General features: G+C 35.3%; 1 protein-coding gene across 2 annotated transcripts in view; it reads right to left on the reverse strand.

The window, feature by feature from the left end:
* Positions 1-18,409, reverse strand: part of LOC134539599 (sterol regulatory element-binding protein 1) — an 81,454-nt gene that overhangs the window by 20,559 nt on the left and 42,486 nt on the right. For both annotated transcript variants that reach the window (XR_010076339.1, XM_063381771.1), the window contains exon 11: positions 14,354-14,646. Coding sequence is in view for 1 of the 2 variants with exons in the window: in XM_063381771.1 (XP_063237841.1) it covers positions 14,354-14,646 (293 nt within the window). In the remaining variant the exon portion in view is untranslated. The remainder of the gene's footprint in view (positions 1-14,353; positions 14,647-18,409) is intronic.

An 18,409-nucleotide genomic window follows, 5' to 3' on the forward strand; every position in this document is an offset into this window, starting at 1 on the left:
TTTGGACTTTTGCAGACAGGGTCGATGACGGGGAGAGACTGATTGCTCCCATCTCGTGGCCACCCCCCCCCCCCCCCCCCTCCTGTTCCGTGGGTCACATTAGAAGAAACGTTTCTACTACACGACGTGATCGTTTGAAGACCCCGGGTGGTAATGTAAATTCAACATTTCCCCCTTACCTAGCTACGAACTATCTTAAGCGGATGACCAACCCACCAGCGACCAGTGTTTTCCTCAAGAACATGTAGAACGAATAGAACTAATTATCAATGTAATCATAGGATCCATCCAATTTTGGGTGTGAAACTCATAATGCAAATGTTTATATTTCAAACTAAGAATGTACTTTGTTTTAAATAATCGCGGGCCGGCCCCTTTTCGTTTTTCTTTTGTTTTTTCTTAAATCTTTGAAACTTGTTAAAACCTTTTGTATGTAATGTAATGGAAACAAGATAATTCATCAGGGCAAATAAAACAGGGAAACTATAGATCAAGTTAATCGTGTAGTTTTTATTTATTGATTTTAACGATCCACCAACTTCCTCCTTGTCTGTTACAGGAAGTTCCTAAATTTTTGTTTGTTCCCCACCTCGCGCCGCCTCTGGTAAATCATTTTATTTAACTTATTTTTCTTACCCAGCAGTTTCCAAGGCTCCTTTTAAAATAATTCAATTTTGAGGCACGAGGGGTGTTACACATGATTCATGGACCCTAAAACCATAGGATATATATATATATATATACACACACTCACACAATTTTATGAAAACTATAACTGCCGTTATTTTGTACAAATCACTTCCGAACTAATAAATAAAATAAAAATAGTAGGCCTAATCGAAAATCTTGGTCGAGTTCGTTGGGAAAAATCTGAATGAAAGTAGAGAAATAGGGAAAATTAAAAAAAAATTGTTACAACTACCTTAGTATGATAAATATCGTATCCGTATGAAGTAACTGTATATCGTTTGAGTAATACCAAAAACGTTTTTAAAACACGACCAACCATAATTGCAAGGGGTGGAAAAAACCGCAGTTGGAGGACAAAAATAGTCATACCTCCCTTAGTAGGCATACCTTCGAATCCGTTCGAGTTGTTAGTAAATCCAATTTTTATTATAATATTAAAAATTTTATTTGAATCAATTTTTTGATAAGAACTATTGCTCTAAGAGTTTGGAAAATTAAGGGTTAAAATAAAGACATTAAATATGTATTAAAAATAATAAAATCCTTTCTTAAGATTGTCTACAATTTTAAACAAATTATTTTGTTACATCTTACTTCCCTAAGTAAATAAATACCTATCAAATCCGTTCAGGTTGTATCTCCAACAATATAATCAAAATATATTGTCTGAAATTTTATTTTATACAACCAACCATTGCTGCTAAGGGTGGAAAGTCAGGGTGAAGGATAAAAATTTCACAACATTCTTACTAGGTACAATATCAAATCTATTTCTACTCTACATACTATCTATAGCATTTTTCTGAATAAATTTTTGATAAGACAAACCGTTGCAGAAAGTGGTCGAAAAATAACTTCCGTGCGATGTACTCTATCAAATTGTTTATTATATATTTAAAAAATTTATAAATATTATCTCGAACATTCATCTCAAATAAATGTTGATACCACTTATCAATAATACAAGGGTCGAAATAACGAGGGCCGAAGTTGAAATAAATCGTTAATTTTTTTAAGGGGTGAACTATTAAATCCATTATAATTTATTGTAAAATATCTTAACACTATTCAATACTTTAGTTGACACATTTTTTGTAGAGACAAAATATGCTGCAAGAGGTTGTAATAACAGGGGTTGAAAAAAAATTAAAACTTCCTTACTATGTGTAGTATCAAATTCGATAAAACTTAATGTAAGTTCTTTAAGATGTTCAAGACGTTTCTAGGAGTTCACAGAATGTTTCAAAAGAAATATACTCCTAAAAATATACATATTTTATGTAACAAGATTCTTAGCATTTCTTTAACCAGTTTGTTTAAAAGTAACTCTAAGGAGTGATATATAATTATGCTTTTATTATTCTCGGGTGGCTTTTCATGCTCATTTTCATAATTACATAATTTTTTCTCGTATTATGCCACATTTATTTCATTCAATTTTTATAAATGTCTTCATGCTTGTTGACCTTGCCCTAGCGACGGGGCAGCAGTCAGCATATAGCTTTAGTTACCCAGAAGACAGTCTTTGAGATGAGAGTCTAGAAGTTAGGTGTGCCTAAGTCAGCGACAGAGGTAGTGTGCATACAATAATTAAAAGTGCCAAGTTCATCAGAAAAGTAAGTGTAATTATGTTGACATCGTAATCTGTGGGTTTAATCGTTGAGAAAGCAGAGGTTATCTACGGAGCGGCATTTTGAATTAGCTGCCACAGTCGCCGCCAACCAGACGACACCATTTCCGGACCGAGGTTACTAAGTTACTATCATATACAAGGTATTTTAATAGTATTTTGTCAACATTATTGTAATTTATTGTTTTTGTAGCGCATTGTTACTGTGTTAACTAGTAAATAAATGCAGTGTTCCAACTCCAATTCTTTCCAGTAGACGCATCGCCCACCGAAATATTGATCAGCGTGGCTGTAACTGGTTGGTAGTCGCTGGCTCCTCTGTGGCATTGTGGTCATCGGTGTATTATGCTTGTTGTGAATGTACAGCGCACTGGCAAACTCCTCTCCTGCAGCTCACATCGGTCGCCAATGAATTATCATGTACTTTGCAATCATAAAGATTGTTTCAGAACTCAACGAGAACAGTTTATAGGCTAATTAATAACGGTTCTACATCAAAAATGCTAAATTAAAAATGTGTCATAATTTTTTAGTTAGGCCTATGAGAATTAGAAAGTGTTAAAATACCCACCTTTTATTATAACAATTCCTACGCAATTCTGAGTAACACTACAATTTAAAACAATTCCTAATTCCACAATGCCTAACTAAAAAATAACTACACATTTATATTATATATATGTATATTAATATTATATATATATATATATATATATATATATATATATATATATATATATATATATATATATAAAAGTAAAAGTTGGTTTCTCTGTTTCCCTTGTAAATAGAAACCAATTTATGTGATTAAATATCCGTGTTATTAGTGTTTTTTTTTAAAGCATTTGTAATGATTTAGATAGGTAATAAAAATGTACCATTTAACTGACAAGATTATTGGAGCCATTCCATTTCAATTCAGGCAGGAGCGTGTCAGGTCACCATCTCGGATTTGCTTTAAAAAATTACAGCAGTTACAACCAGTGCAGACAAGAAGTATGCCAAAAGGATTTTGTCCCAAAAAATTTTTTCCCCATGTTATAGCCTTTTGAAGTTGGTTCGAAATCAAAAAAGGTGGAAAAAGGGGTGTTTTTTAAATGAGCGGCATTTCAAAACTATTATAGGTACTGATTTTGTTGATTTTTTTTTAATTTTGTACCTATTATAGTGAACTACAGAGTGAAATAGTTCCAATGAGCCCAACGACAATATCTTTAAGGGGGGGAAACTAAAGAATTTGGCAAAAAATTTGAATTTTTTTGAATTTTCAAAAAAAAATTTTTATGTGGAATAATCAATTTTCATAAAAAGTAATTCTGGTAATATGTGGACCTATTACAGTAGTTTTACAGGAAAAATTGTTTTTAATTCTCTGATGCATGGAATTATTAAAATTTAACTTTAAAATTTTCAAAATTTGACAAAAGTGCCATTTTTGATTGAAAATTACTCAAAAATCCCATATTTTAAAAATCTGAAAATTTGTAACTTTGTAGTCCTCACCTTTAGTAATAGCATGCACTTTGTTGGATAGTGTGTTTTTGCCTGTAAACATTTCTAGAATTTTTTGAAAATGTAATTTTCTTACATTTTCTAAGGTCTGCACACTCAATTAACAAATGTTTTGTTAGTTTCCAAAAAGTGAGATGTAATTTGTAAATTGGGGAAACCTTGGGAATTACAAAAGGAGAGTCTGTGTATACATTATCACATTAACATAATATGCACAATACATAAACACACATATAATACATATGCATACTCTTTAACTTGCATGAAAACCAAAATTTCAAAGTAAAATTGAAACCAACAATATGTACCTATAATTAATTATATGTAGACTGCTTACCCTTCCTCAACTATATGTAACATATATTGACAAACTTCCTAAAATATTATTTGGCTGATTAAAGACAGTAGATCTGCTGGATCTTCATCAACTCAGCTTTGTCGAAAGTGTGGAGTCTTGCTGATTGTCCAAGTGGAGTAGGATTGCTTACTGTTAACAAAACATTTTGTAGTGGCACCGGACATTCATCCTTCTTCTTTCCAGATTCCTGTGGCCACTTAAACCCTTTAGCTGGACCATGGGGATGCATAAAAGACACTGTCATGTCGTTCAACTCTTTAGATATACCAGTGATCTGTCCTATCCACCAATTCTGATCGTATACACAAGCAACGAACTGGCCTACTTGGAAATCATTTATTGAATAATGTGTTTTAATCTGGTTAGATTGTACAACTATTTCTATTTTATCTTTAATTGTGCGTCCCATGTATGTCTCATTTTTAATCAGCCAGTAATGTTTAGATTGTATTCCAACAACTGGTTTTACAGTAGCCCATTCTTTTTCCTTAGATGACCTATACGTTTGAATTGTTTTACTTTCAAGAGCCAATAGAGTTATCTTTGGTACAAGGGTACCTACTTCAGCAACAAATGAAGCAGAATCTCTAATGGCATTAACACACTCTGCCCGAAGATTGAACTTAGTTGCAAAGTGTTTACACAAACCACCTATTGCATCACATGCACTTTTGCCATGCCCTGTAGCAGAAAAAATCCATTTTTTTTCAACAGTTTGAGTATTTTTACATAGTTCATACAGCTGAAACCTATTTTTGAAATGTCCAGCTGCCCCATCTGTAATGTACACTATTGAACTCAAAAGTTCTAACTGACAAAATTTTGAAATTTCCAGTTTTATAACCTCTAAAGCACAGAGAACGTGAGCAGAGTCGTGAGCTATATCATCAGATACTATAACAAAACTTCTTATTTCCGCACCAAAGTATGCAACACAGGTAAACAGTGAAAGCTGATCAGTTTGCCAGTGGTAAGTTTGGATTTCATCAGGCAATACAACTGACTAGTTCTCAGCAAAATCAAAATGTAAAACAAGAGCATTATTTTGTTGGACAGAACTTCTTGCTTCAGCTATTCCTTCCCTTTGTATTTTCCTAATGTAACTGTGAGGAATAGCTTTTTTAACCCAATGCCTTACATGTTCCAGAAAATTATTTACAGATACAGTTTTTTTTATGAGGTCACCATGTTCCCAAATCGCAAATGTAACTTCTTCCCCTTCATCCAAGCCAAAGTTTTCAACAGTTAATGTTTCTGTGCCAGGACAGTCACCACACTCCTCGAGCCAGCAATCTTCATTCCTTGTTTCGTCACACAAACACTTCAGTAGAAGATAGTCTTCATCAATTTGGTTATTTGTTACATTTCGAAGAGCTACACAGATAAGTTGCATGTTACTGCAGTAAATACAAGAACACACAGTCTGTTCTGGCTGAATTTTCACCCATCTTGGTCGTAAGGCATAAAACTTTGAAAGACTAATTTCTATAAGAGGATTATCTTTTTTGAATGCTTTGTATGCCTCTTTGATGGACCTTGTCATGAATCTTTTAACCTTTTTTACTTTCTCGCCATTACCATCCTTAATGCAAATAACATCTTTTTTGTTTGGACTTTCCCTTGAACAGTCTTTACTATCTTCTAGGTAATATGATAATGCTAGATATTGTACCTGTGTAGGTAAAGGATGTCCACTATAGGGGTCAGGTTGAGCATAAATTCCCTTATTTTTTATAACTGTGCGACATTTATCAATGAGGTACTTTGACACTGAAGGTAATTTTTCCTTCAATACAGTTTTACTAAATGTTTGTGGTACCAATGTTAGTAGCTATACTTTTCCATTGTAGTTACAAGTATGAAGAGCTGAGTCAATATTCGAAAACCATAGACTACAATTGACACACACAGGCATTTCATCATCAGACTCACTTGAAAGATGCACGTGATATATGTCTTGTAATTTGTTCACAGCAGAAGTTTTTAACTCATCAACTAATTTTATCTTCTTTTTCCTCGCATAACCTTCTCTCCTATCCAATCTCACCTCTGAAGGAGATTTCAATGGTGATACTTCTAAATTTAATGTTTTAATGAGACTGCTATTTAAAACACTTACTAGTTCATCCTCCGGAATAAAATTCTCTGATGTGGATGTTTCTTCTGCATCTTCAGCAAGTTCCAGAAATTTCTTTTTATAAAAAGTAACACAGTTGCTACACAAAATATCATTTTTATTTACTGAAACAGATACACCCACAAACTTTTGAATATCATCTGCTAAATCATTCACCTTACACATCCTCACACATTTACTTTTATACACACTTTTTTTGTGCCTTTTAATGTAGTCCACACATTTAATTCTCTCTGTACTATGAAAGTCAGACATGATTTAGTTCACTAGCTGAACATCACCCATGAACACACACAACACAACTGTAACAGCAAAAGTTTGGGAATTCCCTTGTAGTCTTGTAGTTGATTCCCCCTATGGTCACCAGGGATTTCCCTCAAGCTACCAGGGATTCCCCTTACAGCAAGCGCCTGGGAATGTTCAGATAGGGACTCCCCCTTCATATTTCCCAAGGTTTCCCCTCATACAAAACCAGTTACAAATTATCACATACTATTTAGATACCAACAAAACATTTATTAATTGAGCATGCACAACATACAAAAGGTAATGACATTACATTTTCAAAAAATTCTAGAAATGTTTACAGGCAAAAACACACTATCCAACAAAGTGCATGCTATTAATAAAGGTGAGAACTACAAAGTTACAAATTTTCAGATTTTTAAAATATGGGTTTTTTCAGTAATTTTCAATCAAAAATGGCACTTTTGTCAAATTTTGAAAATTTTAAAGTTAAATTTTAATAATTCCATGCATCATAGAATTAAAAACAATTTTTCCTGTAAAACTACTGTAATAGGTCTACATATTACCAGAATTACTTTTTATGAAAATTGATTATTCCACATAAATTTTTTTTTTTGAAAATCCAAAAAAATCTAAATTTTTTGCCAAATTTTTTAGTTTCCCCCCCTTAAAGATATTGTCGTTGGGCTCATTGGAACTATTCCACTCTGTAGTTCACTATAATAGGTACAAAATAAAAAAAAAATCAACAAAATCAGTAAAATAGTTTTGAAATGCCACTCATTTAAAAAACACCCCTTTTTCCACCTTTTTTGATTTTGAACCAACTTCAAAAGGCTATAACATGGGGAAAAAAATTTTTGGGACAAAATCCTTTTGGCATACTTCTTGTCTGCACTGGTTGTAACTGCTGTAATTTTTTAAAGCAAATCTGAGATGGTGACCTGACACATTATCTTGCTAACTGCCTGAATTGAGGTGGAATGGCTCATTGTTATACCTCTAATTTTACATTCTACTATTGTACTAATTACATTTAAGTGACATAATGACGATATCTGACATTAATGCTACTTATATATTTATTGTGACCTTGTGTTTCCGATTTATTTGACTTCTTGTATGCGAGTCATAAGTAAAATATAACTATCAGACATTCAAAATTTAGGTTACCTAGACAGAATTAAAAATTGTGGTATGATTGCGCTTGTTTTAACTTTTGTTTTCAGCGTTCAAAATTGATATGCTAGTAGAAATTTATTAAAATGTTTTTACATAAAAATTGGTTGTCTGTAAAGTCGGTTTACGGACGACAGTTTAACGTGACGTCATAACAAAACTTTGATGAAATGATTGCATACTTTATGAATAAAATTGAATCATTTTTAATGAATTATTACTGTTTTGTATGGATACAATGGAGTGAAATGAAATCTACAATTTAATTTGATAAATTTACTTTTATTTGCACTCATTAATTCAAATATGTTTATTACTTTAACGAAGAGATTAATTTAGCTATAACTTTTATACATATTTGCTATTTAACTTCTTCCAATCTGTGTTATTCTGTTATGGATAGGACGATGATAGGAAAATTAGGAAACGAATGGGAGTGTTTCAAGTTTAATGTGCTTTAAAAATGTCAAATCGATGGTTGTTCCAATCGAGTGGAAGAGAGATAGATGCGGCGCAAGCGTACAATGAGCATAACGGGACACATTGTAACGGGACACTTTTTCGTGCGTGCAGCCGACGTTCATCGATTTATAAGACGCCACGTCATAAAGTGAATAACACTGTGTATTATTGTTTTATGTCTAAACAAATTTAACTCCAATTATTAAGTACAACACGGTAATGTATTTTTTTTAAAATGTGTGAACTCTGGAGTGTGTGAAGTGTATCCCCGCAAGCCGCCAGCCAAGCTTGTCTCTGTTCCGGCGGAATGTCAACACGACCAGGGTCTAGTCCTGGGGATGACGAGGCGGGAGGAGGAAGGAAGAAGGGGAAGGGTCGAGAAGAACTGGCAACAGCGCGGTTATCAGCCCTGTACTGCGCATGCGCGGGTAGAACCCGCACATTCAGGGGGAGGGGGGCAGCCAACCGTCTTTGCGTGTCTAAAGCCGGCCAGGAGAGAGGAGAAACACACCCTCTCCGTTTGAAGAGCCTGACTCGAATGACCGTTGCTCCCAGCTACGCAGACACTTATACTGACCGGGCGGAGTGGTCGGGTAGTTGATTTTGATGGTTTTATTCACATTTTTGCCAAAACATAAATATTTGTTAGAGTAGTGATTTTTAATCACTGAACCGCGCCCTTAACCAAAACATATACAACACAAAAAAAAATTTTTTCCATGAATGAACCTTAGTCTTCAAATGTTTTAAAGGTTTGTAACAAACGTGAAGCTTCACATCCAACGCAAACCTTTGCATCACAACTAAAGCTTCACATAAAATGAATATTAGCAAATATCCTGGATAAGTCAAATCAAATAATAAATAGAGCTTCAACTGATTCGCTTAGTCCAAGCTTTGCACATGCTATTACAAATCACATTTATGCATACATTAAACGTAGGTAAAGTAGATGTAATAACGAGAAGGTCAATATGGTCTTGCCTTAATAATACCCTTACTATTAGTCTTCAGAGACGTAAGTGCAGTGTCATTATTTAACGCATAGTCAGCTCGCTGATTCGACATTGAGTCTGCATTGCGGGCGGACAGGTTGACAGGGAAGGGGAACAGCATAGATTGGTCAAAAGCAGTGCTCTTGCTCCTTTCTATTCTGTGTAGCTCACGACTCATATGTGATAGCACGGTGATTCATGTGTTTGTATATAGAGTTTATTAACGTGACGTCTAATAAATCGATGAACGCTGGCTGCACGCACGAAAAATTGTCCCACTACGGATGTCCCACTACGGATGTCCCACTATGGATGTGTTTACGCATACGTGGCATCTCTCTGGTATGTTGCGGATGGTACAGAGAACTCGGCCGGCATGTGGCGGCGTACTGGTTCAAGGTTATTGTTGTGCAGCGCGCCACGGGAGTATATTCGCAAGGAAATGGCATTCTTACAAGTACGTATTATTTTAATTACTAGTGTAAATCAGTATATTTAAACAGTGTTGTATGAGTATTGTTTCAGCTGTATAACTAAATATTTATTGCTGGTATGATACTTTTCACGCTTTAGTTTGACATTGGTAATTATTTGTCACGAGTTATTATTTGATCAACTAAATCACACACCGTATTATAGTTAGGAGCCCACGAGCGTGTAAATATTTCGAGTCCAACAGAGAATATGCTAGTTAAAAGAAATTCAAACAAATATCGTGCGTGGAATATTATTAATTTATACCATCTGAAACAGTTATTCTCAATATGGTCTCGTGGCCGTGTGGTTAGCATGGATGACTTCAAATTTATAAATTAAATTGTACATTTCATTTCACTCCTTCTTTGTATCCATACGAAATAGTGATAATTAAATAAAAATTATTCAATTTTATTCATAAAAGTATGCAATCATTTCCTCAATGTTTTGTTATGACGTTGTCACGTTAAACTATCGTCCGTAAACCGACTTTACAGACACCCAATTTTTTTTTATTGATAGAATTAAGCAAAAAATAGTGTATTTCAGGCAAGATTTATATGTAAAAATCAATGTACAAATGAATGTGGTCGAATGACAATCAAACCAGCTTATGGCTCAAGATCATGCTTGAACTCTAATGTTGTTACACTCCATATCATGTGTCAGCCATCATGGCCACTGAGGACAACTTGCAGCCAATGAGTACATAATAAATAGGAACAAGATTACGCGGTGAACTGTAATAAAACCAAAATAACACCCAAAAGCATGTTAAACCACTCTATAACACCAAAATGCAAGTTAATAAAGCACATAGCACCTAAATGGAAGTTTTTTTTACCTTGGAATTAAGAAGTATTTAACCAAAACTTAATGTAAATCATAAAAAAAGTAATTTTTTAACTAGGCCTGTGTAAATATTTGAAATATTTATTACAAATATAAATAATAAACTATTTGTATTTCATTTGATCTCAAATACTAACACTTCAAAATAATGAATATTTGTTTCCTTACGAATACTTGACACGGCACACTTCGTGAGTTTGTCACATACCAACGTTAAGTCATTTGTGCGATGTAATTGCACTTTTTTGATGTTTAATGAACCTTCATAATCAAAAACCTAACAATAAGCGATGTTTTAAACATGCATAAGTTTTTTTTTTTCACTACTATCTCACTAAACAGTAAAGAAAAATATACTGCAACAATTCAAAACACTGTATATATATTATTTTAAACTTTAAAACAAAATAGTACTTGTATTCTTCATCACATGCACCAGAAGTGGAAACCAAGATATACAAAACATGGACACTCTGTTGATATTGGCACTAAAAGAAGTAATCGTTATAGTTTCAATGGCGTATAAATTGATAGTCACAATCAATCGAACACCATGATACAGCAGCAGCCTACTTGTATACATCTATGACGATACAGACATTACGACTCAAAAATACATAAAAAAAAACTTAAATAATGGTTTAAGATTCCACATGAAACTAGCAAAAATTTTGGTTTATAATACTGTATTGCTGAAATAAAACACAATCTTCATGGCAGCCATTAACAAGGAAAACTCTGAATAACTGGGGTTTAAATATGTGCATCTGAGTTCATTCAATGCGACATTTCATAAAAAGATTCAAGTTTTTCCTAAAATATTTTGAGGTTCGCAAACATTTTCTGGATAAATATGCAGGTTGTGGAAAATAAGGCGAATAGGAACTGAAATGAAAGGTAAGTAGGTTAGGTTAAGTTAGGTTAGCTACATAATTTTAAAATTTTCCATATAGTTATTGTAGTTGACTTAACCAAGCTTTCACGTTAGTATTATTTGTCTTAATTTTCCAGTAGTTGTTACATGTTGTGAAAAAAATTTTTTTTGTGGTATTCTTATTCTTAATATTCTAATTCAATATTCTTATTCGCAAATAATTTGATATTCATATTTTATATTAACTAAAAAAAAACTGATATTCAGTAAGGTCTACCCTTAATGTTTGAAATTCAAGGAATGCCATTTTCGGACAAAAAATTGCACTAAGTGCATGAATCTGAAAAAATAAATTTGATTGTTTTATATTGTGCATCCATTATATTGAATCAGTTTTAAACCACAATAGTTTGGTAATTTATTTTATTTTTCTGAATGTATCTCTTTTATCAATTTATTGATAATTACGTTATCGTAACACATTTTACCACTATTCTGGTGGATTAAGTATTGCATAAAAAACCTTTTATAAAAATAAAAACAGTAACACTGAAATCCTCTGCTTAAAAAACAAAACTGGACTAACATAAAACCATAAAATCTTGTCTCTAATAATAACACAGGCATGCTTCGGTGGGAGTAAAGGGAGTAGCTAGAAACATGTGAACACAGTGACGAACTGTCCTAGCATTTGCATATAATGATTTCTGGCAAAGATGAAACTCTTAAAACAGGATGGTTAGAACGTGATTTTCATCCGGGTGTTCTGGGATGCTAGAAGTATCCTACACCGCTTATTTACAAAATTATCTGGTGAAAAAATTTCAGAACTTTTTCAAGACATTAAATAAAACTTCCTCTCAACTGTTATTATTAAGGTTTATATATATATATATATATATATATATATATATGCACATCAACACAAGATGTAATAAAAGTATTTTTTTACCAAGCAAAAAAAATTACAAAATTTACAAAACAGGAATTGTTAGTAATTGTACACTGCTAATAATTGAACAAGTGAATATGTTTAAGAAAATCAAAAAAAATTTCCGTAATACGCCTTATGGATAGGTGTTAATTAAAATAAGATATAAAATATTCTGGAGGCATGAAAAGTTAACAATAACTATAACATTAAGAAAAGTCCAAAAAAATTTCTGGCAATTTGTTAAATTTATGAAGAAAAGATACCAGCAAGGTTTATCTATGAATCTCAATTGTACTGTTTCTTATGAACTTAATATTGTTCCCCTTACCAATTATTTTGCTCAATATTTTTCTACCATCTGTGTACAACCAACTATAAAAATTAAAATCTACACTTTTTTTTAAACAAAACTGGTGAAAAGAAAATCCCAATGGCAATTGCACAGAAATATTCACATTACCGTACCTAACTTATCATTTTTATTTCCAGTTTACAAATTAGTAAGTACAGGCATTTATAACAGATACAAAGCATCAAGTAGCACAACCACATCGGTATCGCAGCTCAACTTGCAGAACCCACGCCGGTCACCTAGAATACCATGGTTGCCTTGCAGGAGTATTGCACTCTTTAACGATACGTGCAATGCAACTACAATGCACCACAGGAATCCAGTACATCAAACTCACCTGTTGCGACAGCAATTCAAACACTCAAACAAAGCTTCTGAGGTATATTCACAGGCATGAGACCAGCCATAGTGTTATGTCATCTGCACCCTTATTTCTAAAACCATAGGTAGATTTTTTCAGGGGGAAAAATATTTTGTCTGTACTTAACTTACTCCCAACCCTCCGAGAAATACCGTATTTACTCGCATAATGTCCACAGTAATTTGGCTACATTTTTCACAAAAAAAAAATGGGGTGCGGACATTATGAGGTGACGTCCGAAAAAAAAAATTTTTTCCTCAAAATTTTACATGTTTTGTGTAGAGTAAAAATATTGTTCTCTCATAATTAGTTTACTAGTACCCTGATTTTACGTATGCTCACGGTTCCGCGGATTGCATTAGTAAAATCGCTGCTTCGTAAAATTGGCACCCTTCCCTCGGCACAGTTGAAAAATATTAACGGCGGCACAGTACTTCGCAGAGCGCTGGTTTACTGGCGTCCCTCCGCAGCGGAGGTGAGAAATGTGACCGGTGTCGAGATAATTGGGTGCCGGCAATTAGTGGAAGACGCCATTCATTTTTTTTTTCTTCTCTCACGCGCGTGTGCGCTATTACGTTCAGAAGCCGCAGCCAGCATACACAAAATAAACGCTTTGCATGAAAAAATATTCCATGCTTTTCAGCAAACGAACAACTTGCAACTTGAACTGTGCAGTGAAGGACTTGTACTTCCCCATCACATACCTACACTAAAAATACTCTTGAAATAACTCCTGCCCTTAAAGTAACTACGTCGGCACGGGTCCGCTGTGTTTACAGTTATTTTTATTACCTAGTAGTCCAGTGACCTTTCCCTTTCCCTCTCCCAACGAACCATGGTGGGAGTATTGAGAAGGTGAAACCGTGCGCATGTACCCCATCCACTTCTCCGCTACCTCCCCTACTTTGTGACGTAGTGTGAGTTGCAGCTATACTGGCTTGTGCTACATATAGACCATCCCCTTGCAACTCGCATGACGTCGCAGGCAGCTGCGCAGTAGAGTGCGAGTTTCTGAGTCCGGACGGTTTCACCACGCTACAAACCCTCTCTCCGGAGAAATGAACAACTCAAGGTCAAAGCACTGTTGACAGCATTGGTAAAATTTCCATCCCGTTACTGTGCCTTTCAGGGATGGCCAAGGTTGCTTTGTCTGGTGTGGACTTTATGCGGATTTTTAAAAATTCCATTTCAAGTATTTAAAAAGAAATGTGCGGACATTATGCGATGGCGGACATTATGCGATTAAATACGGTAACAGAGGAACGTTGCACGGGAAGACAGCGAGGCTCACCAGGTCGAGGTCCGAGGGCTGCCGGCAGCCGGAGCAGGCGATGCTCTCCTCCAGCGCCCGCCCCGCCACGGCACACAGGCGCAGCACGGCCCTGGCGCCGCCGCGCCCTGCCAGCGCGCGTCGCCCCCTGAACGCCGCCAGCACGGCGCGGGGCAGCGCGTCCCTGCCGAGGGCGTCGGGCAGGGCCTCCACCCGCGGGCACAGCCGCTCCGCCTGGGCGTCCTCCCCCAGCAGCCAGTGGGCCGCCACGCCCACCACCGCCGACCACCAGAGCGCCACGTCATCCTCGCACGCTGGGACACACACACATCACCCCCCCCTCGCTTGCAACAGGTCTGCCAGCGTTCAACACCATGTTCAACATCTCAAATAAAAATAATTAGGGATGGGGCGGTCGAATCCTCGAATCCCACTGAATCTCTAGTATTCTAAAGATTCGAAATTCGAGGGAAAAGATTCGGGATTCGAGGAAAAATATTGATGTTAATGTAGTACTTTAAAAACTTAAATGCTTACAATTTACTTGGCCTGTTTACGTTTTCCTTGGAACACATCCTATTGAGGTACAGTAGAACCTCGTTAATACGTGATGGTCGGGACAGAGAAAATCACGGATTACCGAATTTCACGGATTAGCGATTAAAAGCCCGGAAGGTCTTGTCAAGCTTCTCAGACACCGGAGTGCAGCTGGGTTGAAATACTGTTAAAAAAAAATTAAACTCGGATAATCTGTTCACGGTAAGGGCCGGCCGTCTTCGAATTAGTGTCTGGGCTTAAAAAAATACAGCACTGCCTAGCCATTAGTTCACGGTCATTTACAACAGCCGAAGAGAGAAAGAAAATATTGATTGAGAGAAAGAAAAGATTGATCGTGTTGACCTTGTACACATAAATATTGGGTAGACCCCCCCCCCACCCTTCATACAGCCGAATGCCTGCCAAACACGTCACTCGCCAGGCGCCTGCCGTGCATTGGCGGGTGGAAACAAACAAAGGGAGACGGGAAGCAGAAGTCAGGACATCCCCCTCAAGTTTAAAGTGTGACAAATGTGACAGCTGAAAGGGGGGCACACAAAGGGTCTGTACAGACAGCGTTGCAGAGTTTGGCGACCCACGCGATGGCTTGCAGTGTTTGCCGACCGCCAGCCCGCGTGACGTTAATTTTAAGCGCTGACAATTTTTACTTCTCTTTATTTTCTGCTCTTTTAAATCGTCTCGGATTATCCGATTCCCGAATTAGCGCATCACGGATTAACGAGGTTCTACTGTATTGTACTTTTAATTTGTTATTACTATATAAAAAAAATATGAAGCATGTACTACTGATTTGGGAAACTTACTTTATATTCATGAACATGGATGCATTGTCGCTACATTGGCATTAAATAAGGCATAAATCACAGATGTATTCTTAGAATATGCTAATAAATAAAATAAAGCACATTTAGGATCTAGACTAGTAATATGAATCTTGTTTTTTTTTTTTTAAATAACTTTACCGAGAAATATGTTACTTAGTAATACAACAATAATACCGACTTTCATCACAAGTTTCGGTCGCACATTTAGTAATAACAATGAAATAATGAATGACAAAAATTGATACATTATACAATTGTTATTTTAATCACGATTCAATTTTAAATATTCTGATACACGTTCTATTAATGAATTTTTTTAGGACCAAGTTTGGTTTCTGTAGACTACCAACGTTAAAATATGTATTATCTGAGAATTCCATGATGGCCGACCAATGAATTTGTTAGCCAATCATTTTGAGCAACACAAAAAATAACTAATATTATTATAAAGAATTTTAATGGGTAAACTAAAGAAAACACGTCACTTTTAACTTCAGGGATATTAATCACTATGCTTTAATGAGGCTTAATTTTAAAAGACGCACAACAATATTTCTTATGGCCCAAAACCATTTAAGCCAAGATGGCGCCTTTCAATTTCCATTAAATATTTCAGGAAAGCGTTTATCTTCATTTGACACTTTAAACAAATGTCAAGTTGGTAACTACAAAATATTGTTCCATCAGATGTTGAATTTCGTTTTCCGATTTCTGTGGACACATGAATCACTGTACTCACAGATAATGCCTGAATGCCTTAAATCCACCAAGTCAGATTCTACAGCAATTGATGAAGTGACCAGATTCTTACGTGATCCTACAGTTAACCCAGAAATAAACATTCTCGAATACTGGAAAACTCAGTCTGCGTGTTCACCCAGGCTACATAAACTGTCCAAAAAATATTTGTGTTCACCACCTGCAACAGTGTTCTCTGAACGTTTGTTCAGCACTGCAGGAAACATATGTGACCAAAAACGGAATCGTCTTGATCCAGACTGTGTCAAAATCCTTGTTTTTTTAAATAAAAATTTAAAGGGTTAAATAATTCTGCATAATGTTTAATTTTTTCTCTTAACTTATAAATTATTTTATAATTAACCCTTGAGATCTGGATTCGGATTCGAGGGGTGGATTCGAGGTACTGTTTGGGATTCGAATTCAAGATTCTGATTCGGGAAAATGGGATTCGACCCATCACTAAAAATAATGTTTAATATTTGTTTCTGATAGATTTACAAATAAATTAAATGAAGCCAAGACTTTGTTTTGCTTTCTGCAACATTATAAATACATTAAGTATTATATTGAGCTGGGTGGGAGCTTACTTTTTCCAGAAAAACCGGGAGCGTGACTTTCCTGAAATGTTTATTTTTACGTTTCCTGATTTCATTCTGGTAGTAGACATGTCTATGTATCCAACATGTTGTTAACAAACTATTTTCAAAGAAAGCACTGCACTTAACCTGATTCAATACATGTTCTGTTTTGGTGTTTATGTTAATTTATCATTATCATTATATTAGAGTTTATCTATGACTTCAACAAGTAAGTCATTATTTCAAGGACATATATAAAATGAAACCATCAATCATACTTATTTATAATTTCTTTAAAAGTTGATTATTTTATTCCCACAGGATTCTGGTAAACTCAGTAGATGGAAAGGCTTTTGCAGTTAATGAAAATTATGTGAGACACACATTAGAACCCCTATTTTACATAAACTCACTATTCCACGGATTTCATACGTAAAATTTGGGGTGCCTCATTTTGACTCCCACCTGCCTGAGGAAAATTTTTTTTTATTTTGTTTACTCTTTGAACCAAATATATTTGGTATTATTTGTGTGTATTTGATCTTAATATCTTACAAAATAAAATACACTAGAGTCCCGTTATAGCGAGGTGTCACGGTTCCGGGTTTGATCCTCGCTATAACCGAATTGGACAAATTTTGGCCCCCAAAAAATAAAAATTAACCGAAAATAGCATAAAAATTGTGTTTAAACCTGTATAATTGGAAAATAACAGGTTATATTAACGAAATATTAATTTCTGTGAGCAGATGTGTGAATTCTCTTGAAAACGATACCCCACAAGTACGGATGCGATCAAAATAACCAGAATACCCTACCACGCCACGTAAGTATAGCATCTCATCCCGCAATCGATTACTCGGCTTGGCCCGCGGCCGACGCAGCATTGTCCTGCTATCTATTGTCGACGCGGGCTGTCTGCTGGCGGCCATGTTGGTTCGGGATGTAGCGAACAGGCGGCGCTAGTGTAGCGCGACGATTTAATTCCTTACAAAAACGCAGGAGTGCGGCACCGCACGTACGCCTCAAACGAAATAGTCGCTGGAAAAGTATACTTTTTTCATTTAAAGAAACCTGTCAACTTTTTTAGAAAATAAAGACGGCTCTGACGTTCTTGGCCTAACATAGTTATAAACAATGTTATTATTCGTTAATGAAAATGTACCAACAAATTAATGAAGAGCATTTATATTTTAAAAAAAAGTGCGCATTGTTATGTTTATTGGCGGGAAAAAATATATTTTGTCTATTTTGTAAATAATAAGAAATATGAACATTCAAAGGCTTGGTTTATTCGAGTTGAGCATACCTTGGCCTTGAAGCCAAGCGGAAGTTTGATAAAAGAAAGAAAGGACGGGATTCTATTTTTAAAGCCA

The sequence above is a fragment of the Bacillus rossius genome, chromosome 15 (assembly GCF_032445375.1).
Source record: "Bacillus rossius redtenbacheri isolate Brsri chromosome 15, Brsri_v3, whole genome shotgun sequence".
NCBI lineage: Eukaryota > Metazoa > Arthropoda > Insecta > Phasmatodea > Bacillidae > Bacillus > Bacillus rossius.